Source organism: Pituophis catenifer, unplaced genomic scaffold, assembly GCF_029215685.1.
Source record: "Pituophis catenifer annectens isolate HBS135680 unplaced genomic scaffold, rPitCat1.0.hap2 SCAF_1, whole genome shotgun sequence".
NCBI classification, from domain to species: domain Eukaryota; kingdom Metazoa; phylum Chordata; class Lepidosauria; order Squamata; family Colubridae; genus Pituophis; species Pituophis catenifer.
The window spans coordinates 217,585,868-217,610,747 of record NW_027256881.1 but is presented as its reverse complement, the minus strand read 5'-3'; the positions used below and the strand labels follow the sequence as shown (position 1 = coordinate 217,610,747).

Sequence of the window (24,880 nt, the reverse complement as noted above, 5' to 3'; positions counted from 1 at the left end):
GCTCTTTAGTTACTTTATTTTTGTATGTTTTATGTCAGCCTTCAAAAGATAAGTTAGCTTGTTAATATCTCTCTCACATCAACACGTATTCCTGGCATGTAATTGTAAATGTTGTTATCAATATCTTTTTATAGACAGCCTACATAAGCATATTATAGAGGATACAATAAACCTTGTTCACCAAAATATCTTCAAAAAAAAATGTGATAATTGTGGTTGAAAGGTGTTTTTTTTTTTTAAATCAGTGAATCCAGACCCTTCTAATTTTGGCATAGAAAAATTAAAATATTACTTTTGATTAACTGCAACACATTATAAAATAGGTTTATATCATAGTTCCAATCCAACTGTTTACTTTGCTTTGAGTAAGGAGCTTAAATAAAGTTAATCTCCAGGAATATCTCTGTCTGTATTTGCCTTGAAACAATGGCCGTCCTTGAAGCTCTCCCTCTGGACATTTGCATTAGATAAAATTAGATGTGTGATTACAAAGGAGGGACCTTCATAATTCTCAGGCTACACTTGTTGGGTACAGGTATTCCTAAACTTTACAACAGTTCATTTAGTGACCGTTCAAAGTTACAGCGTCACTAAAAAAAGTGACTTATGTTCATTTTCACACAACTGTTGCAGCATCCCATGGTCACATGATCAAAAGTCAGACACTTGGGAACTGACTCGCATTTATGACCATTGTAGTGTCCTGGGGTTAAGTGATCATCTTTTGTGATCTTCTGACAAGCAGAGTCAACAGGAAACCCAGATTTACTTAACAACCGCATTACTAATTTAACAACTGCAGTGATTTATTTAACAACTCTGGCAAGAAAGGTCATAAAATGGAGCAAAGTTCACTTAATAAATGACTTGCAACAAACATTTTGGCTAAATTGTGGTTGTAAGTTGAGGACTATCTCTATTTGATGTAGGATGTCATAAATAGTGCCCATATTAATGAGATTTTGGGGCCAGGCCAGGCATTCTTATCTAGGTATTTTTGTAATTTTTAAGTTTTATTGGTGGTGTTTTATTGTTTGGGGTTTTTAAAAATTTAATAGGTTGATAGCAGGGGTGGGTTCTACTTGCCTTTACTACTGGTTCGCAACGGGAGCGCGCGCATGCACAGATCACTCATGATGATATTGTGGCGGGTGGGCGGAGCTGGTTGATAGTCCACATTGAGAACTTTGGTTATTGGCACAGTAACGGTTATAATAGTAACAGATAATAACAATAGCCAAAAAATTAGCTAGTGTTACAAACCATTACTTGTTTGACATATAGCCTACTTTGCCATAAGCTCTGATAGACTAAAACTAACTAGAAATTGGAAAGAAAGGGCCAATTAAATTGTCATCAATTATGTTGCATTTGTTCCTTTGTATTTTTTATTGGATGGTAGCTATCCTATCAGATAGATTAAGTTCATAGAAATGCTAGAAATCTAGTTCAATGCTATGTATGGATGCGGTTCTTTTCCAAATTAATTTTTATTAAAAGAAATTTTTAACAGAATAAATACAAACGTAAAGAAAAAGGAAAGAAAAGTTATAAGTAAATAAGAAATAAAGAAAGACAAAAGGAATGGGAAAGGAAAAAAGATATAAAGGAGTTGGCTCCCTTATGTTCTTTATTGTGAATATTTCAGTGTCTTTCTATCTTTGTGCATATAATAATCTTGCTGCAGTTACAATTTTCCATAACTTGTTACAGTTGTCTGTCCATTAATTCCAGCAATAAAAGTTCTGGTTTAAGATTAGTATTAATCTTTAAAATTCTTTGTATTACTATATGTATTTGAACCCAGAATTTTCAAGGTTTTTTATAGATGCGCCAAGAATGATAAAATGACCCATCATATTTTTCACATTGCCATGTACAGATGTGGTTCTAAGTGACTAATAATACCTACATTAATTTTACAGGTCCACTACACAGCCTATATCAAGCATTACTTAATCCGTTCGGTAGCTATCTTCTGACATTATGCTGTTGATCTGCTTGGCTTATTTGGAATTTTACAAATATGCAAATACCCTTCCAAGATACAGTTTTTGCAGGAACAAAGTACACATTTATTTGCACTACATTATTTTAATAGATGAATAAATGTTTTAGTATATATCCCCATCCATCCATTAAGAAGTATAGGCCTAACTTTGCCATTTCATACTTCAGCTTTGTAAAAATCATGTTATTTTCAGTAAGGCTTAGATATATGTGGGGCATTTAATCCCATTGGAGCATAATTTTTTATTACCCCCTTTCTTGTAGAATTCAGTTTTTCTTTTCTTTTTTTAGCAGAGCTTTGTGCTTTACTGCTAGTGTGGTTATGAATGAGAACTAACAATTTTGAAAGGCTGCCTATTATTTTTTCTTTCTTTCTGAAACCTACAGTACTAGCTAGAATATTGGATGACTGATGTTCTGGCTAAAAGCCATCTCTTGAATTACAAAGGGCTGGTACATTTCCATATTGTTCAAAGGTACTGGGTCACCTGGCAAAAGATTTGAACTTCTGCTATGGGAAGCAAAGAAGTGCCATCATGCTATTAACCACAAGTTATTCGGCATACATACTTAATCCTACCATTCACGTTCACGCGGTTTATGCTAAGCATCTATAGATAAAAACTTAAGTATTAGTGATCGCAAGCATGAAAGGAAATTCTTGTATCTGATACAACAATGTGGATATATGAATTAGTCTGACTGATGAAAGTCACTTGGAATTGACATTTTATATGACTGTTTGTTAAAATGTACAGTGGTGGAGAATTAACTGTTTATGATATGGCTGAAAGCTGAATGCTAACTCTTGTGGCTACGTTTAAAGTAGTTTGGGAGAATTAGAAACAAATGTAACTAGAAATTTTAATAGTAAGAAATTAGATATATTAAGGGCATTGTAGTTTTTCATTTAACATATTAAAAACATTTAATTGTAACATTAACTTGACTATAACTCTTTGCTGGTGCTGTTCCTACTTAGTTTTACTAAGACACGGGTGTCAAACCTGCGCGTCACGTTGCTGTCATGTGACATATCGTGACGTTTTTTCCCTTCGCTGAGCTAGGGTGGGCGTGGCCTGCACGTGACGCATACGTCCCGCGTGCCACCAGTTTCACACCCCTGCTCTAAGACATAGAAGAGCTGGATAATGATCTGGTATGACAGTTGTACATGCAGTTTATATACAGTACATCAGAATAAAGTTCTGTATGGCTCTTTACAAATTATATCTGTACAAATAAGCAGGGTGTCATTATAATATTTTAATAACTGAAGATTCTTTCTTCAGGAATAATTATTTAAATTGGAACAATTCAAAAGCAAACTCACTGTTACAATTGATGAATAATTGCCCATTTCAGAATATACTTTATAGAGATCTTTTGCTCTATTTTTTAAATTGTGGAAATACCCCTATCTAACCAATACTGATGATTAATTAATTCTAATAAAATATGCAGGATTGGATACTATTAACAAAATAATGTTATATGAGAATTTTTAATACTGGCTTTGTTCCAAGTTACCAGGTCAGTATCTCTTCCCCCTCACAGATGTTTCTCAATTTTCTGTTGCTTGTGGACTAAATCTCCAAAATATTTTGGCTATCATTTTTTTTACTTTACTCATTTTGCTTTATTCAATCTTTGCGGAAACATTTCCAGTGCAGACTGCTCAATCTAAGGGTATGCTTGATAAGACAAGACAAGAAGGCAGTTAAGAGTACCGTACAAGAGAGTGGCGCTATGGGAGGAGCGAGATCGAAGCTTTCGGAGGAACTTCAAAGATATTGCTCCGCGCTCCAGAAAGAGGCCGATGACCTTTAAGTGTCTATCTTGGAATGTCAATGGGTTGAATTCAGCACAGAAAAGGAAGAAAATATTTACATATTTGAAACAATATAATATGATATAATATGTTTACAAGAAACGCATATAACTACTCAAGATCAAAAATATTTGATAAACTCAAAATTAGGAGTACATTTTATATCTTCGACTTCGCAGAAAAAGAATGGTGTGGTTATTTATGTAAATAAAAAATTAATAGCGAAAGTTATAGAAGCAGATCAAGATGGTAGGTTTGTAGCAATTGAATTGCTTACAGCAAATGGACCAATTCTTTTGATTGGAATTTATGCTCCCAACCAACAACAGGATTATTTTTATAAGATATTACATACTAAAATATTGCAATGGGACTATAGATCTATTTTAATTATGGGAGACTGGAATGGAGTAATTGATTCTAAATTAGATAAAAAGAGCTTGGCAAAGTCTAGAATTAGACTACCACAGACTTTTTTTGATATGAAAGAAGATATGGAATTAAAAGATGTTTGGAGAATACATAATTCAAATGTATTGGATTACACTTTTTTTTCTGATAGACATAGATCTTTTTCTAGGATTGACTTTATCCTGTTGTCAAATGATCTACTTGTTAAGACCAAAAGAACAAAGATTTTTCCAAGAACCTTGACTGACCATAGCCCTGTATGGATAGGAATTGAGATGGATAAGGTTGAGAGACGCTCTTGGAGATTAAATGAGAACTTGTTTAGATATGAAAAAAATATAATAGAACTTAAAAAGCATTTGAAAGAATTTTTTGAAATAAATTTGAATAAAGGTACTCCAATTGAAATTGTTTGGGATGCAAGTAAAGCTTATATGAGAGGGGTACTTATCTATATGAACTCTAAACACAGACAGTTCCGACAAAAGAAAAGAATCGAGTTGGAAATGGAAATAAAGAATAAAGAACAGCTACTTATTAAAAACCCAACAGATGAAAGAATTCGAGGTGCTATAAAACTTTTGAAAGACCAATTTCAAATGCTTATGGCGGAACAAGTTGCAACAAGCCTACAATATGCGAAGCATAATACATTTTGCAACGCTAACAAACCGGGCAGATGGTTGGCTTACACATTGAGGAAAAAACAAAGTATACGGACTATTGATAGTATTGATATTGGCGGGAAAGAAATCTTTCAACAAAAATTAATTTAAGAAGCTTTTGTGGATTATTATACTAAATTATATGCTAAAGAAGAGGTGCAGAATGGACTTATAGAAAAATATTTAAATGATAAGAGAATTACAAAAATTACTGATCAACAAAAGGAAAGAATGAATTATCCCATAACAGAGGAGGAGATAACAGCAGCAATTAAACAGTTAAAAACAGCCAAAGCTCCTGGCACGGATGGTCTGACTGCAGTGTATTATAAAACTTTGCAAGCTGAAATGGTGGGACAACTTAGAGACTTATTTTGTAACATTCAACAAGGGGGTAAAATACCCCCATCTTGGACAACTGCTTATATATCTTTGATACCAAAAGAACAAGTTGGTCCTAAAAAACCAGAGAATTATAGACCAATATCTCTTTTGAATACAGACTATAAAATTTATGCGAAGGTATTAGCCAACAGATTGATGCCAGTAATTCAAAAGGTGATTCATGAGGATCAAGCGGGATTTATTGAAGGCAGATATATGAAGGACAATGTAAGGCAAGTAATAGACTTATTGGAATATCTTGATAAGAATAAACAGATTCCTGCAGTGCTGGCTTTTTTGGACGCAGAGAAGGCCTTTGATAGAGTGGATTGGAATTTTCTATTAAAGACTTTAAAAAAGATGGACTTTGGGGACCAATTTATACAGGCAATCTCAGCAATTTATCAAGAGCAAAAGGCACAGATTATTATTAATGGAAGTTTGACGACAGAGTTTAAAATTGAAAAAGGAACAAGACAGGGATGTCCGTTGTCCCCACTTTTATTTATTTTAACATTGGAAGTCTTGTTAAACACAATACGGGATTCTAAAATTTTGAAAGGCATAATGATAAGGCAAGAGGATTACAGAATAAAGGCATTTGCAGATGATCTGGTGGTTACCCTATCACAACCAATGGAATCAATAATCTTGATGAATGACATTATACAAGACTATGGTAGAGTTTCAGGTTTTAGACTGAATTCAAAAAAGACCAAAATGATAGTTAAAAATATGACACAAGATCGTAAATATGAGCTTGAAAGGAGGGCAGGTTTTGAAATTGTACCTAAGGTAAAATATCTTGGAGTTCAGGTTGCAGAATCAAATTTGAAATTGTTTCAAAATAATTATGAGGTGTTGTGGCGAGAGGTCCAGAAAGATATGGAGACCTGGAAAAAGCTGCAACTGTCTTTACTTGGAAGAATAGCAGCAGTTAAGATGAATATTTTGCCAAGACTTCTGTTTTTGTTTCAAATGATTCCGGTGCTTAAAAGTGATAAACAATTGAAAGTTTGGCAGTCTGGTGTGAATAAGTTTGTCTGGAACGAGAAGAAGCCGAGAGTGAAACTGAAAATTATGCAAGATGTTCCAGAAAGAGGAGGCCTTAAACTCCCAAACCTACAGTTATATTATGATGCTGCAGCTTTAACTTTAACAAGTGATTGGTTTGGAAGTAAAAAGACTGGAATACTAAACGCAGAAAGTTTTGATCTCGAATTTGGATGGCATGCTTATTTATTTTATGACGACAAAGTAGATAAAGTATTTAAAAGCCATATACTTAGAGACTCCTTGATGAGAGTTTGGAAGAAGCACCGACTCAAATGGGATTACAAAATACCGCTATGGCTGGATCTTGGTCATACTTTGTGGAATACAAATATAATGTCACTCGGGGGGTTTTTATACAAAGAGGTTCTTTTTACAGATGCGGGCAGATGGCAGCTGAAGACATTACAGACACTGTTGGATGAAGGACTTAATCTAACTTGGTTACAATATAATCAATTACAATTGAGATGGAAAGAGGACCAAAAAACTGGTATTATGTTGCATGAGGAAGAATTGGTTAGACATATAAAAGAGAAAGGTCCAATGCATATTAAAAGGCTTTATAATGTTTTGCTAGAAAGGGATTCAGAAACCGAATTAGTTAAAGATTGTATGATTAAGTGGGCACAAAATTTTGAAGAACCAGTGATGTTGGAAACATGGGAAAAAATTTGGGTTCAGAATGTTAAATTTACACAGTCGCAGAATCTGAGGGAAAATTTCTATAAAATGTTTTATAGATGGCATTTAGATCCCAAAAAGTTGTCATGTATGTACCCTAATGTTCAGCCAAAATGTTGGAGATGCGAATGTTTGGATGCTACGTATTATCATGTTTGGTGGACCTGTAGGAAAGTTAAGGCTTTTTGGATAAAAATTTGGTGGGTCATGCAGAATGTTTTGAAGAAAAAAATTCAGTTTTCTCCACAACTGTTTTTATTGGGTATAGTTAAGGGTTTTACATTGGGTGAAACAAAATTGATATTGTATATGATAACGGCAGCAAGACTGTTGATAGGTAAATACTGGAAGAATGAAGCTTTGCCCACTATCGAGGAATGGACTGTGAAGATGGCCAGTTTTGCAGAGATGGCGAAGATTTCAGCGTATTTAAAAGATTGTTCACAAGAGACTTATGAATGGGAATGGAAAAGGTGGATAGAATATGTTCAGAACAAATATCAAACTAGAAAGTATCAAATAGCTTTTATTTGAAAATAATGTATTAGAAATATTTTAATGCAAAGGGATAAAGAGGAAAAACTTTATAGGGGGAGGGACGGGTTCAGGCTTATATATTAGTGTCATTAGTTATGAGTAAGTAATAGGGAAGTCTGGGGGGGAGGGTTAGGGAGGGTTAGGGAGGATGGGAAGTTTGGGGCGGGAGGTGGGGGGTGAAAAAGGGGGTGAAAATGTAATTGTAAAACTTTTGCAATAAAAAAAAAAAAAAGAAAACCTTTTAAAAAAGCACCCCAGAAGTAGAAAGTATGTGAATGTGAAATAATTCTTCATTTAATCTGGAGTGGCTTTTTTTTTACTTTAATCTGGAATTACGGTACTTTTTTTTTTTAACTTTCTTTTACTTTACTCACTATCCATGGATGGTTACAGGTTCCATTTCAGCACTGCCATCCCTGTATTTTATTTCCAGATAGCAAAATTGGTTTACCCATTTTCAGCATATACATTCACCTACTTTTCTGGCTTTTAAGTTTGAATGTATTATTTTCTGGATTTTTTTAAATATCGGGATGAAAGGACCAAAGGAAATTTCTTTAATTTTTTTTTCTAGGAATAAAACTACAGTCCAATAAAGAAAAGCATGGTGTTAATATTGGTCTGCATGGCAATTGATATTGAAATAAGCTAAAATAATTTTTGCACAAGGCCTTTTAAAGACTTAAAAGGTCCACAGGGAGAATGAATATTCATTATTCTCTCTCACACACAATTCTTCTTATATGTAACTTCTTCTCTTTTTCTTTTGAAGTCAAGTATTACTGAAAGCAAACCCAAATATTGAAATAGTTGAATGGAAGGAAGTACAATATATAATATCTTATCACTGATCCTTTCAAGTTCTGAACCATGTTTTGAATGGTCTTTTTCCACGTAGCCCAAAAACTCTATATGTCTCTTCCTCCAGCATATGTATATTGAGAAAGTGAACACTGATAGTGAATAAGAACATTGTTTAAATATGACATTTATTTCCCAGTAGTTTATTGGTTGTCCTATCTATCAAGAATTAGATTCTTTTCTAATGATTTCTTACTGCATAGTAAACAATTTATATTTGGATGTATATTTGGAAGTCTTTAGGCCTTGGTGTATAGTTTCATCTTGTGGATAGCATTTTAGACATTATTTGATAACAGAAAGCCAACAGTCAGTTTTTGAATTTCAATACTCATCCCCAAAGCAATAGAAACTACATGAGGGCGAGTTCTCATATGCTGAAAGAAGTTAACCCAATATCACATCTAGCTGTTACTGTAACAAAAGATTGAAACCAGGCCTGCCTCCCCCCCCCTCCCAAAATAGGGGAGCAGTCAGCCTTATGCAAAATTCAGGCAGCATAAAGAATGGGAAAATGGAACATTGCTGTCACTTTTTATAAATTTTGTATTGGATGCATGCAAGTTACTGGAATTATTTCATGATGACTTCCTTGCTTTCTTCAATTCAATTCAATTCAGAATTTCCTGGATTTAGCCTGCCAGGCAAAAATTTAACTATCTATGATGCATCATGTGACGAGTACAATATCTTCATTTCTAAAAGCTGTAGTGGCAACTTCCCCAATTTGGGGTTGTTGGGTATTCCAGATGGGAATTTAGAATATTTTTTCCCCTCAATATTTAAAGAGCAGCTAATCTGTGGTCTGTAATGTCTTCCAGGCTAAGTGAATATTCTGATAGGAGTATTTTCACTATTGTTTTTATGTTACTGATATGACCTCCTAATAAAAGGTAACCAATTTATTGAAGGACACAAGGAAACCTTTAGAAGTAAAGCTATTTCCTGTATCTTTGAACTTCATTGCTGTTTTTGCTATCTTGCTAAAAACATTTTTGACAACTTTAGCTATTCTGTTATGTGTGCTATTAAATGAGGATGGAGTTGCATCAACAAAGTACATAGTTGGTCATTTTACTGGATTCTGAAGCTGAACCTAACACTTTTGCAGGTTGAAAATTGGTGTCCTCGTTTACCCTGGAGAGCAAAAAATCCCAATGAAGAAATGGATCAGAAGGCAACGGTAAGCCTTATCCCATTTAAAATTGGCTTGGGAATTATTTTAGTTTTTATAAAATAGATTTCTGAATGTTTCCACTAAGAAAAATAAAGTATAGTATAGAGAATTAGTCCAACTGTATCATCTGTCACCCCTCCTTCCCCCCCTTACTACCTTGTCACCCCTCCTTCCCCCCCTTACTACTATGGAAAATGCCAGTATGCTGGAAATACGTTTTGAGAAAAAAAGTTAAAAATTTAACCATCCAGCAAATATTTATGTGCATGGCTCAATTTGTAATGACTGGATTTATTGAATTTGCAAAATGTATTTGTGATTTAAGTTCACAATCTTTATTTGGTGGTAGTCAGAGAGCCGTGTTTGGATGTAGCATACCTTCACTAGAATTTTGATATGTAAGGGAGCCAAATATGATAAATCAGAATTTTTCAAGGATCAGCAACTTTTGTCTCTCCAAGTGCCATTGCTAGATTTCAGAAAGATCTTCTATATCTTGGTATTCTCATGTGAAACATTGAGAGATTTCACATTTCATTTAAGAATCCAGGTAAGATTTTCTGACACCCATGAATATTGCAAATTATTTTTAACTTTAATTTCTATTAGTTTTAGTATTAATTTCTACTTTCTGCTTTTGAATTTTGAAACATCTGTATGTTCCTTAAATTTAATGAAAATGAAACTACCACCTTTCACCTACCCAGACATACACAGGGAAATTTTGATTTTGCATTACCACTGATTTTTAAAATGTATTATTTAGTTGAAGGCTGAAATCAGAACCAATTTTGATTTGCTGTATAAAATGATGTCAAGACACGAAGAATTCCGGTGGATGGTGCTGCGAATAAAAAGGATGGCTGACACTTGGATAGAAGCAATAAAATCACTTGCTGAAAAGCAAAACTTGGAAAAGAGAAAACGAAAAAAAGTGAGTTCTCTACATAAAATATATTTTTACATTGTTTAAACTTGCAAAGCACATTGCAACTTCATATAAATAAAAGGGAAACCCCTCCTTGAGATGGACAGGTCTACGTAGTTTTCTTGGCAATAACTCAGTGCTATGGCCCCATGGTCTATCTAGACAGGGGTTCCCAAACTTTTCTATACCCCGTACCCTTAGAACTCTTATGATATATTCTCGCACCCCTTACAAAAGTAAATAATTATATGCATATAATTATGCAGATACACTGTAATTTTGAAACTTCTAAACCCAAGTTTTCACACCCCTAGAATATCGTCTCATACCTCCAGTTGGGAACCCCTGATCTAGAAGATACTGCTAAAATTCTCATATCTGTTTGATAATTTGTAGCCTCGAATTTGGCAAAATGCTGCATCATAGGGCATAACTTTGTCCATGCACATACCGCAGGTGGACTAACTTACAGAAAACCGGGACCCATTACACCAGGGGTGAAATGCTCCCGGTTCGGACCGGATCGCCCGATCTGGTAGCGATGGCGGAGGGTGGTTCAGAGAACCGGTAGCAAAAATCCCTGCAGGGCCCCCCCCTTCCCATGCCCAGCTGAGCTGCACGATCATCAGGGGCTTTTTTTTTTTTTTTTTTTTTTTTTTACTTTTATAAGCATTTCTTCTACAACCTCTTCCGATGAAAATATGCTTTTAAAAGTTAGTTTAAAAAAAAGCCACTGATGATCGCACGGCTCAGCTGGATCACCAGAGGCTTTTCAAAGCATTTTTTTCTGCAACCTCTTGGCCGAAGAGGTGGTAAAAAAAATGCTTTGAAAAGTCTCTGACGATCCCAGCTGAGTTGCCTGATCGTCAGAGAGGCATTTTTTAAAAAGCCTCTCTGACAATCAGGCAACTCAGCTGAGATTGTCAGAGAGGCATTTAAAGCCTCTCTGACGAGGCTTTAAAAAGTTGGCTACGCCCACCCAGTCACATTACCCCCCCAAGCCACGCCCACAGAACCGGTAGTAACAAATTTTATATTTCACCTCTGCATTACACCCAAAGGACTGAAATTTGAGAAAGTAGTTGCTGCTTCATTTCTGAGTAGCTGTTGCAACTTCATTGTGCCATCACATTATGTTCACGTGACCCTCATATTCAGCATTTCCTGATACCTTTAAGATGGATATCCATACAATCTTTTGCTCTCTTTCCCAGCAGCTGTTTAACGGGAGGAGGAAGGAACTGTCAGGAAGGAAGGAACCACAACATACCCTTCTCAGCCCACTCTGTGCCCTCTTTGACCCCAGCCACCTCCCATGCAACTTTCCTGACCCAAGCTGCACCTCTTATGCTCCCTGCTACCCCCTCCCCCACGCACACCCTTCCTAATCCATGTTGCTTTCTGCACACCCTCCCTAAGCCACATGGTATCTTAGCACCACCATGCTGGCTTCCAGACTTGGGCACTCAACTCATGTCATCCCAAAGAAGCCTTCCCTGAGTTATTTTGCCTTTCTCAGGCACCATACATAACATGCAGCATACACAGCTGCACCCTATGCACTCTCCCATGTGACATCTGTCTTGCAGTCTAATGCACCCAAACCATGCTGCCCCCTGCAAATCTCCCCAACTCTTGTGCACCTGACCTCTGCAGCATCCCCACATGTCCACCCCAACCAATGTGGCTCCTCTCACACACTTTTCCTGACTGATACCACATACCTTTTTTGATCCATGCCAAAGGAAAGGAAAGGGAGGGAGGGAGGGAGGAAGGAAGGAAGGAAGGAAGGAAGGAAGGAAGGAAGGAAGGAAGGAAGGAAGGAAGGAAGGACGGTTTCTAATGTTCCCTGCCAGCTTTCCACAGGCAAACTCAATGGGGAAGCTGGCAGGAAATTGGAAGTTGCTCCCATTCTCACTGCTTTTTTTGCCCACATTCTGCTCCATTGTTTAGGTGAGGAAATATCCCTGAGATGAAGACCCAGTGAGTTATGGGTTTGCTTGTTAATTATAGCTCTAAATTTTCCTGGTGGTTTTGTCTGTGTGTGTCCACGTGTGTTGATTATTGCAATTTTCTCAACGTGGAACTAACTTTGAAAACCACCCACAGACTGTAGCTGGTACAGAATGTAGCAGTTTGTGTATTGACAATGTTGAAATGCTCACTTGTAAAGCCTGTACTGCAGCAACTGAATCGGTTACCAATTTATTTTTGGATGCAATTAAAGGTGCTGGTAATAGCTTACTTAAGTTTTACAGGCCATAGGATCTAAGTTTCCATGAGATCACTAGCTTCAATTAAAATCTGTCTGCCCAATTTGGGTCAGTAGAGAATAAACTGCAGAAAGAACTGATTTGGAGAAAATATATTTGTGGCTAAAGCTTTCCTCCTGTGGAACTCTATATCCTTAGAAATATGAAGACTAAATAAGAAGCATCCTGATTATTAACACTGCCAAAAATTGTTATTTAAATGGGGATACAAGGATTGAATGGGTGTGAAAAACTAAAATATGGATGATGCTATTTTTGTGGTTTTATGAAGGCTGAAATATGCAGATGATTGGACTATTGTTTAATTTATATTATGATATTATTTACATTTTTATAGTGATATTATTTAAGAGTTCCAGTTTAGTGTAGTAGTTAAGGCATCAGGCTAGAAACTAGAAGACTGAGTTCTATTCCTGCCTTGGGCACGATGCTACGTAGCAATTTGGACCAGTCACATTTTTTCAGATCAAGAAAAGAGGCAATAGCAAACCACCTCTTAAAAAAAACCTTGCCAAGAAAATTGAAGGAATTTGTGCAGGTAATCTCCAAGGATCAAACATGATTGATTGAATGAAAGGGGGGGGGGAGTTATTTGTTTTGTTTTACTTATAAGACACTTATATTTACCTGAGTGAAGTGCATGTAATAATGAATGAATAAATGTATATATTCATTCATAAATATGGAACTATAGTTTTCAATGTTTTCAACCAACATAGTTGTAGAGCAACATTTGGGAAAACTGTTAGAAAATTAGATACTGTGACAATCTGTGTGATGTCATAAGGTGATGTTTAAGATGAAAAGTAATAAGGAAAACTAACATATAAAATATTAATGGTAGTCCTTGTGTACAGGTACTCTTCAACTCACAAAAACAATTGACCCCAAAATTTCTGTTACTAAGCAAGACAATTGTTCTGGAATTTGTCCCATTTTACAATCTTTTTTTGTCATGGTTGCTAAGTGAATCACTACAATTGTTAAGGTAGTAACACAGTTGTTAAGTGAATCTGGCTTCCCCATTCATTTTGCTTGTCAGAAGGCTATGAAGGGTGTTCACTTGCTTCCGGGACACTGCAACTGTCATAAATATATGCTAACTGCCAGTCATCTGAGTTTTGATCATCTGATCTTGAGCGCACTGCAATAATTGTGTGAAAAATTGTCAGTATTTTCAGTACCATTGTAACTTTGAACAGTCACTTGATGAATGGTTGAGGACTACCTGTAGTAGAAATGAAGAAATATATATATATGGGTTTGTCACTGACCAAAGGTCTAGGATAGAGTTACAGTGGGGCAAAAAAGTATTTAGTGAGCCACCAATTGTGCAAGTTCTCCCACTAAAAAGATGAGAGGCCTGTAATTGTCATCATAGGTAGACCTCAACTATGAGAGACAAAATGAGAAAACAAATCCATATATATATATATAGATAGATAGATAGATATAGATATAGATATAGATATAGATATAGATATAGATATAGATATAGATATAGATATAGATATATAGATATATAGATTATATATATAAGTGCTTCAGTGATTCTGTAGCTTCTGTGAATTTTGATTCTGTACTTCTGGATTTTGAGTTTAGGTTCTGGCTTCTGCTGCATGGGTATTGTATATAAAGAAGTTTGTAAATTATCTAAATGCATATTAAAGCAAGGAAATTCATTCTAGAAATTTTCAACAGTTGGTGCCGAAATTGTTCCTCATTGTCTCTTCCTTTTGCAGGTCCTTGTTCATCTGGGACTCCTCACAAAAGAATCTGGATTCAAGATTGCAGAAAATGCCTTCAGTGGTGGCCCACTTGGCGAACTAGTCCAGTGGAGTGATTTAATTACATCTCTCTATTTACTGGGCCATGACATAAGGATTTCAGCTTCCCTGGCAGAACTCAAAGAGTAAGGAGGTTATAATCCACTTTAAAAGTGAAGCAGCAAAACCATTCTTCTCAAAGTATAGCCTATAATTTTGGGAAGAGGGAAATGAAAGTGATAAATTACCTAAACAGTGATAAAAATTATTTTCATAAGCTAAATATATGCATCGTGAAACAGATAGTATACTTTGTAGTTGCTTCCTCCTGAGTTTTGAGTAAATGAATACTAGATCATTTGAGTTTTGAGTAAATGAATACTAGACTATGCAGCTTTATTCCCTATCGTTACAGGTGTGTTAGACATCTGCAGAAAAACTAAATGGGCTTAATTTCTTTCTTTCTTAATGTTCTTTATTTCTTAAATGAAACTTTATTTCTTAATAAGAAACTTGTTAGGGATAAATTGACTGTAATTTGTGTGAAAATACTTCTTTTACTATGATTTTGATCTATTTTGACAGCCTTATTGCATAAGAGCCATAATTTCTAAATTTACTGATTTAGAATATTGCACTGGAAAGGCCTTGAGAACTGCAGATTTTGTTGCATTGCCCAGTTTCACAGCAGAGGCTATTTAATAGAAGAACTTTGTTATGTCACATCAATGACTATTGTTGTAGGTAAAAGGAGAAAGGAAAGCCACAGTTAGATAGTGTCATTTACACAATGAATATGAACTGGGGCAAACTCTGGGAGACAGTAGAAGACGGGAGTCTGGCACACTGTGGTCCATGGGGTTAGGAAGAATCAAACACAACTTAACGACTGAATAGCAACAAATCAATGACTATTATTGATAAGGCCACAAAACTATTGAGCTATTCACACTCTAGTAGAACAAATCCGAAAGTCATTATATGTTGCTTTCCTATAAAACAAGCAAGACTGTAGCTGTCACTAAAATCTGTCCTGCCTTTGATTATTAAATACCTGTTGACATTCATTCTTCTTGTATAACAAGAAATTTGGTCTAGTGGTTAAGGCGGCAGGCTAGAAGCCAGGAGATTATGAGTTTTAGTCCTGCCTGAGGCATGGAAGCAGGCTGAATGATTTTGGACTAGTCACTTTCTCTCAACTCCACTCATCTCACAAGGTTGCGGGGGAAATAGGAGTACTGTATATTATGTGTACTTGCCGCCATGAGTTATTTACAAAAGTAATAAAACCGATGGATGGATGGATGGATGGATGGATGGATGGATGGATGGATGGATAGATAGATAGATAGATAGATAGATAGATAGATAGATAGATAGATAGATAGATAGATAATGTAAACAATAGCAGTACTGTATATTGTGTGTATTTGCCACATTGAGTTATTTACAAAAGTAATAAAGCCAGGATATATTTATGAGTTGTACCAGAGAATGTTTTGCTTCTGTATTAATCAGGCTATCAAATGTTATTACTTTCTTGTATCTTTTTGAATGAAAGTCTTATTTTTAATAGTAATTGTTACAGTTTTAGCTAATTTTCTGGGTTTGACTACTTCTTCGGGAAAATGCCTGAAACAACTTAATTTCAGTTGTAGTGTTCCTTTTCAATAACCTTGCCTTTACTTTACCATTTTGTGAATTATTCTGTCTGTAAAAAGAATTTTCCTTAAAATGTGTTTTACTCTTCCTCTTCTTTTTTTTGGGCTAGGATTATGAAGAAGGTAGTTGGTAACAGATCTGGGTGTCCTACACAGGGGGATAAAGTGGTGGAGCTTATTTATATCGACATTGTGGGACTCACTCAGTTTAAGAAAACTCTTGGGCCATCCTGGGTTCATTATCAGTAAGTATTCGACCTTTACAAAACAATTCTCTTTACAGTTAGTCCTGAACTTACAACCATTCATTTAGTGATCAAAGTTACAACAGCACTGAAAAAAAGTGACTTATCAGCGTTTTTCACACTTAACAACCATTGAAGGATCCCTATGGTCACGTGATCAAAATTCAGGAGCTTGGCAACTGGCATGTATTTATGACGGTTGCAGTGTCCCGGGGTCATGTGATCATCTTTTGCAACATTCTGACAAGCAAAGTCAATGGGGAAGCCAGACTCACTTAACAATTGTGTTACTAAGTTAACAACTGCAGTCATTCACGTAACTTTTTATTTCTTCCATACTTAACTGTTGATCCTGACATTTTCATTTCTGTCTGTATTCACAAGCAGCTTTCACACAGAGCATTTTGAGACAGAACAGACAAAGAAAGCCTCTATTACATACCTGGCTTAGCGCTTGATGTATATTTGCTGAGCTTAGACGAAGGAATCTTTATGGATGAGCAGCTGTTTGCACACATAGGCGTCCCTGTGATTTAAACATTCAGCTGCACAGATGGCTTTATTCTGTGAAATTGTAAACTGCTTCCTTTACAGATACTCAGGTGGAACCTATGTCTACTGCTTAAAATATTTTTATAAAAAGCAGTGGACAGAGGTTTTTAAAGTATAAAGTACCACAAAACTGCTGCTTGCAATTACTGCAAGTTCAAATCTCACCAGGCTCAAGGTTGACTCAGCCTTCCATCCTTTCTAAGGTAGGTGAAATGAGGACCCAGATTGTGGGGGCAATAAGCTGACTTTGTATAAATATACAAAAGTATGAAGGCTATTGCTTAATGCATTGTAAGCCGCCCTGAGTCTCCAGAGAAGGGCGGCATATAAATTAAAGCAAAAAAAAAAGTTAAGTACATGTGTCAGTTTATCTGATTTCTCATTTATCTTATTCTCACATTGGATGAAAACAGTCTTCTATAACTAAGCACTCATTCGGAATGTTGAGTCCACAAATTCTAAACTTCCCAGCCAGTATATTTGCTGTTTTCATTAGCTGAAAAGTTCGGAAATTGGAGTTATATCTCACTGAAGGCCATTGGGCTGGAGAACTCTATATTAAAGCAGCTAAATTGTTTGGAATGTAAATGTTGTACTTCATATAAAGTCCATGCATTCATTTATTATACCTTCTATGGTCTGTTTGTATTCCAAATAACCATTAAATGAAAGAAACAACAAAATGTTTAAACAATGTTTAAAACTAGAAAAGGTGGAGCTTTTTTTACTTACCCAGATCTAGGAGTGACTATAAAACACTTTCTATATCATCTTTTGCCTTTGACTATTGTCATTAAATTTATTTTACAGATTAAAAAAAAGTTTATAAGTAACCAGAGACTTATGACCATTTTCCACACCTACAACTGTTGCAGCATCCCCAATGGTCACAAAATTCAGATGCTTGGCTACCTGGCATGTATTTATGATGGTGGCAGTGTCCCAGGATCATGTGATCACCTTCTGTAACCTCACAAGCAAAGCCAATGGGGATGCCATTAACAATCATGTTACTAATTTAAGAACTGCAGTGATTCATTTAACAACTGTGGCAATAAAAGTCATAAAAGGGAGCAAAATTCACCTAACAATTGTCTTACTTAGCAGTAAATATTTTGGGTTCAATTATGGTCATAAGTCAAGGGCTATCTGCACTTGCTTTCCTCTCTTTTGGACCATCCATTCCTTCTGAAGAGAAAATATATTCCGGCTACTGTATTCTGCTGGTGACTGCAGAGCTCCAAAACACATCTATCTTCCCACACCTGTGTCAAGGTTGCACCTTTATTAGCAACTCTGCCAGGCTGACACTGGGGAAAAGGAACAAATGGAGAAAGGGGTTAAGGAAACACAGGTGCCTGCAATTTTGTCCACGCACCTTGCTGTTCCGCACAGTTCTTTTCCGCATTGTGCCAACACAAATTACATTATGTTTCGTTTTTATAACATACAGTTTATAATATATTCTGTTGGGATTGTGCTTTGTTTTCCCTTCCAGGTGTATGTTACGGGTGCTAGATTCCTTTGGAACCGAACCAGAGTTTAATCATGCTCACTACGCCCAGTCTAAAGGCCACAAAACACCATGGGGGAAGTGGAACCTTAATCCACAGCAGTTTTATACAATGTTTCGTAAGTTAGTCTTGTCAATAAAATAGTTCAAGGTCAGTGTCAGAATTCATGCTTGTCTTAGGAGGATTTTTCATGCTATCTTCAAAATTAAACCAATAATTAAATTATTAACAATAGCAATAGCAATACCACTTAGACTTATGCCCCATAGTGCTTTACATTTCTGACTGGTTTACAATGACAGCATTATTTGCATATTGCCCCCAACAATCTAGGTCCCCATTTTACCGGCTTTGGAAGGATGAAAGGCTGAGTCAACCTCGAGCCCCGTCAGGATCGAACTTCTGGCAGTGGGCAGAGTTAACTTGCAACACTGCACTTTAACCATTGGGCTCCTTTGCCTCTAGTTGGAATTTTGCCCCAGCTTGCTTAAAATAGCTGTTACGTTGTTGATCTTGGGGAAATAATGCACTTAATGGACTTTTGGATAAGGAAGACTACTTTTTTTTATTATTTCAAATATGCACATGGGAAAGATATCTTAGATTCTTGAATAATATGATAAAGACACCAGCAGGTCTATGAAATGTCCCTTTTGAGGGGTGGGAAATAGATTTAACTTCATGATGCTTCCATCCAATAAGACCCTTTATCATGCTTATGTCATATTGCTAATTGTTGTGAGTTCATCTAGAGAGCATCTTAGGGTTTACACCCTTCTCAACCTCTCATGGTGTACTTTAATGTGGAGATGGTAACTCATATGAACCCCAGGTGGCAAATATAAATTCAACCTTTCACTGTGAAAAGTGAAAGGTATCCTTATGTAATAGGATAATCCCAGGTATTGTAAAAGTGGGGAAATGTGTTTTTAAAATAAACGGGGTCTCCCATCATAATTAACTCAGTCTAAAAGTTTGTTTCTAAAATATTTGCTGAACTTTGCTAAAAAGCAAGTTTGATTTGGCTCAGTGTGTTTCTTAACAGAGTATCCAACTCATGTGTTGTTGCTTGATTCAGATGTTCTTCCTGCTCCTGAAGTTCCACAGTAGTTGGAGACTAGAGGAATTAATCATGGCCCCAGTAAATACAGCAATTTTTTAACGGATTTGAACAAGTTTTTTGTGCAACGTCTAGATTAAGGAGCTTGACATTTTGTTCTGGTATTCTTTTCCAAAAGAAGTTGCTTTAGATAATGTTAGATTAGTTTCTTCTGACTTTAAAATAAATGTAATACAGGAAAGGAAAAGTCCTTTTCGTGTATAAGAGACGAATCAGAGAATGATCAATAAGGCTACAAATACTTCCTGTTGAAGATGTAGCTCAGGAGTTGAAAGTAACTCTTATTTGGGCTTGAGTCAATGCATCTTCCAGGCATTTACAGGCTGTAAGTTGTCCTTTTTTTTTTTTTTTTTTTTTTGCAAGCGTTACAGTGAATGATGCACTAATACACTTTTGTTGTTTAATTTGCAGCTCACACTCCAGATAACAGTTTCCTTGGATTTGTTGTGGAAGAGTATCTGAATTCCAGCGATATCAAACACTTCAATGTCATTAAAAGGCAGGATCAATCACTTGTTTATGGGAAAGTTGATAACTTCTGGAAGGTGAGTTACCAGATTAAGCAAATTTGTTTCAGTTGAGCATAACAAAGTTGAAGACTTTTAATTTAATGATACCTTTATATCAAACTGGCTCTCATATCTAGAATCTTTTAAATATTTATTTACTTATGATCCAAAACCAGATCACAGAATTTAAAACTACATAAATATATATAGTATATGCATAGATAAAAGGGGAAAAACTGTACATTTACAGTTGCTTATATCTAAAAGATTTAGATACTATGTCACATTACGCATTAAAAATACTTATATCTCCTTTTATATATTTGTTTCCTTCTTTGTTTCTGAAGATTGACCATTGGCTCTAACGTATACATGTCCATCTATCAGTGCCCCGTCAGTTTAGCAGTTTCTTCCTAAATGTCATCTAATTTTTCCCTATTACATTTTGGGAAAATATATTAGATAGTTTAATCAGCTCAGTATTCTGTAGGGTATATCTGTTGATTTTGCTTTTGTAGTTGCTAGAATTAATAAAGTACAAAATCATCTTTAATGTTGACATATTACAGTAAGTACTATTTATTTTATTGCTAGAGGTTTTAAAATTATTAGTTTTTCCTTCCCCGAATCAATCTACCATATTTCTGTAACAAAGAGGAAAGCATATAAAATTATGGTTTTATTAAAAGTATTCAAAATAGTCTTTCCTAACTAATTTTCCAGATGCACTTTATTTCAGTTTCTATAATTTCCTTCCAATTCTGCAAGTATGGAAAGTTTCACATTAGGTATCTGATGTAAAAAACATTCTTCTGTAAAGAGATGAAGGATAAGAGGGAGATATATACATCATATTATATTATAACATATCATAAGAATATTTGGACAAGATTTCATCCAGTTGATACTTGTGGAAAAATGGTATGCACACGTGTTTCTTGGAAAATATTTTTTGCAGAAACTAGTATTGCTCTAGAAAGAAATAAGCAGATTTGAAAAGTAATGCCAGAAATGGATTTAGGCTTGAGCTTATGCCCTTATGAGGTTTTGAAAAGTATGTTATTAAGAGCTATAATTAATTTCTCTTTCTACTTATCTTGCTGCATTAAATGTTCGGAAAAATATTTTAATCCATATTCTGTCATTTCTAATGTTTATTTAATCTTCAACCAACCATTAGACATGTATGTCTTACTCTGTAAGAATTATTCTCTGTAAGACTAATTATAGAGCAATTGAGGACATACAATTACAGGATTGGCCAATTCCAGTTCAAGTCACAATGCTGACAGAGTGTTAAATTCTCTCTAGGCAAGAGGTGAAGAGAACTTTGGAATTGTATCCTTACTTTTAGAATGGATTATGATTTAAAATTCTTGTCCCCTTTTCTCCTCCAAAAATTTCTAACTTACCTTTCCTCTGGGGAAAACACAGAATGATTTGATCGGTTTGTTGGGGTTTTTTTTTAGAATTGGCTTCCAGGTAAATCATATAAATAACATAGTATATTTTACCAGTGGTGAAATCCAATTTTTTTTCCTACCGGTTCTGTGGGTGTGGCTTGGTGGGCATGGTGTGGCTTGGTGGGTGTGGCAGGGGAAGGATACTGCAAAATCTCCATTCCCACCCCACTCCAGCAGAAGGATACTGCAAAATCCCCATTCCCCCCCACTCCTGGGGGAAGGATATTGCAAAATCTCCATTCCCACCCCACTCTGGAACCAGCCAGAGGTGGTATTTGCCGGTTCTCCAAACTACTCAAAATTTCTGCTACTGGTTCTCCAGAACCTGCTGGATTTCACCCCTGATACTTAAAAGCTAAAAATATACAAGGAAAAGTTTCATCCATCCCTTTGTCAATCCATTCTGATTTTACAACATCCTGGTACTGAATTTCCAATTATCATCTCTCCAAATTCTCTGGATTATATTTTTCTGTTAAAATTGCCTTCAAAGAGAGAATTAAAAATGTCTTTCAGCCTTTGGTCAACCAAAGAAGTTTTAAAAAGAGGCATTTTTAAGTATAGTGGAAATAAAAAGCATGAAATAATAACAATTACATACATGATGACAAGCAAAAATGTTTTTTTGTAAATGGAAGTTTATTATAGTTCTCAAGAAGATTGACAAAGCAGATCTAGTCACTGCTGTTCTGTGTGTTTAGTGTTGGAGGACCATTTTTTTAAAATCTCATGCACCTAAGAAGTATGGGTATTTTACTTTGTTTTGTGAATTCAGGTAGTCCTTGACTTACAACTGTTCATTTAGTGACAATTCAAAGTTAAAACGGCACTGAAAAAAGTGACTTATGACTGTTTTTCAAAGTTACAACCTTTGCAGCATCCCCACGATCATGTGATCAAAATTCAGATGTTTGGCAACTGGTTCATACTTATGACCATTGCAGTGTCCCAGGATCATGTGATCACTTTTTACGACCTCCTGACAAGCAAAGTCAATGGGGTAGCCAGATTCACTTAACAACCAGGTTAGTAACTTATCAACTATAGTGATTCACTTAGCAACTGTGGCAAGAAAGGTCGTAAAATGGGGCAAAACTCATTAAATGTCTCACTTAACAACAGAAATTTGGGGCTCAATTGTGGTCATAAATCAAGGACTACCTGTATACTAGCTCATTCTCTGTTTCTAACCAACATGTGTCTAAAGAGTTTCTTGTGTTCCTGGGGTTTTTTTTAACTTTCAATAATGAAAAAAGACCCCAGTTCCTTAATGTTCCCTTAATCTTTAGCTAATTATTCGATTCTTCACTGAACAAACGTAAGCACACTCAGTTTTTTGGGGGGTCACTTAAGTCATAGTGTTGCTCATTTAACATTGATGGACTTCAAATATGGCATCATTCAGAAATAAGCAATCTGGTTTAAGCAGTGTGGTTTATGATATATCAATTTATGAACAACTGATATAGTTCCACCTCTATTTTTTAACTTAACCCTATTTACAAATTTGATAGCTTAATCATATTTCTCTGCAAATCACATCAGAATGGAAAAATTGTAATTTATGGGAATGGAATAGAAAATGAGGCAGACTACAGATGCATGATCAAGTTTGGACTGAGAGTGAATTATCAAATCAAGAACATTATGTTATAATCAGTCCAAGTAATTATTCCTTTGTCTGTGTTCTATTACTTCATTAGGTCAGTAGGTATTTTTGGATATGTTGTAAGGACATGCTGAGAATGCCATAATTATGATGTTCAGCTTCTTCTGCATCCATACATAATGATCCCTAAAATTGAGTTATGGTTTAGAAATAAAATTACCTGTTTGCAGTTTCCTCCTGTACATTTTCAGAGTTCACAATTTCAGAGCAGTGTACAGAAATGTACTCTGTAACTTTGGAATTGTTGTCTCCTGAAGTATCCTCACATTAAACCTGGATACCATGGTATGTTGAATCTACAAAGTATTTATCTAGCATCTATTAATCAGAATTTTGCAACTCAGCTCAAAGTATGCCTAAGAACTTCCTTTTGTAAAAAAATATCCCAAAAGGAGATTAAAGTGTACTTGTATAAATAATCAAGGATTTGACTATCAAGTATAGTCATTGGTTTTTAAAGTATATTGGTTTTTAAAGAGGATCTTGCAAAAACAAATCTGAAAAGTGCTGACAAAAAAATATATTGTTGTTCTAGTGATGAGCCGCTTTTGATACTTGCCAGTGTATAATCTGAACACATTCTTTTTATAAATAATAGATCATAATTCTATCTGATAAGATTGAAAATTATATTACTGTTACTATCAAGTCAATATCATTTATTGTAAAGGATCATTTTATTCTTATGTCTGTTTTATTTTTGAGGCATTTAAACATAAATTATGAGCTCTTGCCGTTGTACTCCAAAAGATTCAGGCGGTGTCAATGGTGCAATTTTACAATAATAAAAGAATAGGGATTTCTTAATTCAAACAAAATTCAGTCATTTGCTCTGAGTGAAAAGCAAAAAAAACCATTGTCATTATTCCTTTAAGGATCTTAAGTTTTAGCAAAAGCTTTTATCATCTCAAAATATAGATCTAAGACTAAGTGTATTTTAATATTTAAAAATGAATGATAACTTTCAGGGATGTTATGATGAAACTGAAATGGTTTGTTTTGTTTTGTTGGCCACTCTATCATTAACATTCTTTGAAAGAACAATCAAGCAGATCAGTCTTGAGAATATACATGGTACATAATGAGTTGACTTTGTAATCCTTGAAATCCTAATTTTTAGCAGTGATAGTTCCATTTGTTCAGTGATTATTTTTCCCCAGCTGGTCTGCATGGGCAAGATAATTTGTTCTATTTTACTTTATGTTAGAAGAAGTTGCCTTCTAGAAAGAATACACGAAAGACCAAGATTTCAAGAGCCATCTGAAATGTCTCGATTTTCTCCATACTGCTTGGCTAAGTGGTTAAATAAAGCTTGGCTGTAAATGTGCTGAACAGGAGTATCCCCTTTTGAGAATTATATTAGGTAGTGACATGAAATTAACACCGTACATTTATTTAACTGTTTTGAAAAAGCAGTTCTTCTCTGGTTCCTTCTGACTACAGGTAGTCCTTGATTTATGACCACCCAAAATTTCCAGTGCTAAACAAGATAGTTACTAAGCAAGTTTTGTGACCTTTCTTGCCGCAGTTGTTAAGTGAATCACTGCAGTTGTTAAATTTGTAAGAC

General features: G+C 35.3%; 1 protein-coding gene across 3 annotated transcripts in view; it reads left to right on the top strand.

Annotated features, from left to right (window-relative positions):
• MGAT5 (alpha-1,6-mannosylglycoprotein 6-beta-N-acetylglucosaminyltransferase) overlaps nt 1-24,880 on the top strand; it is a 141,465-nt gene that overhangs the window by 99,052 nt on the left and 17,533 nt on the right. For all 3 annotated transcript variants that reach the window (XM_070948081.1, XM_070947995.1, XM_070948150.1), the window contains exons 6-11: nt 9,548-9,619; nt 10,380-10,547; nt 14,557-14,726; nt 16,352-16,486; nt 18,537-18,670; nt 20,084-20,217. In XM_070948081.1, coding sequence (XP_070804182.1) covers nt 9,548-9,619; nt 10,380-10,547; nt 14,557-14,726; nt 16,352-16,486; nt 18,537-18,670; nt 20,084-20,217 — 813 coding nt within the window. The remainder of the gene's footprint in view (nt 1-9,547; nt 9,620-10,379; nt 10,548-14,556; nt 14,727-16,351; nt 16,487-18,536; nt 18,671-20,083; nt 20,218-24,880) is intronic.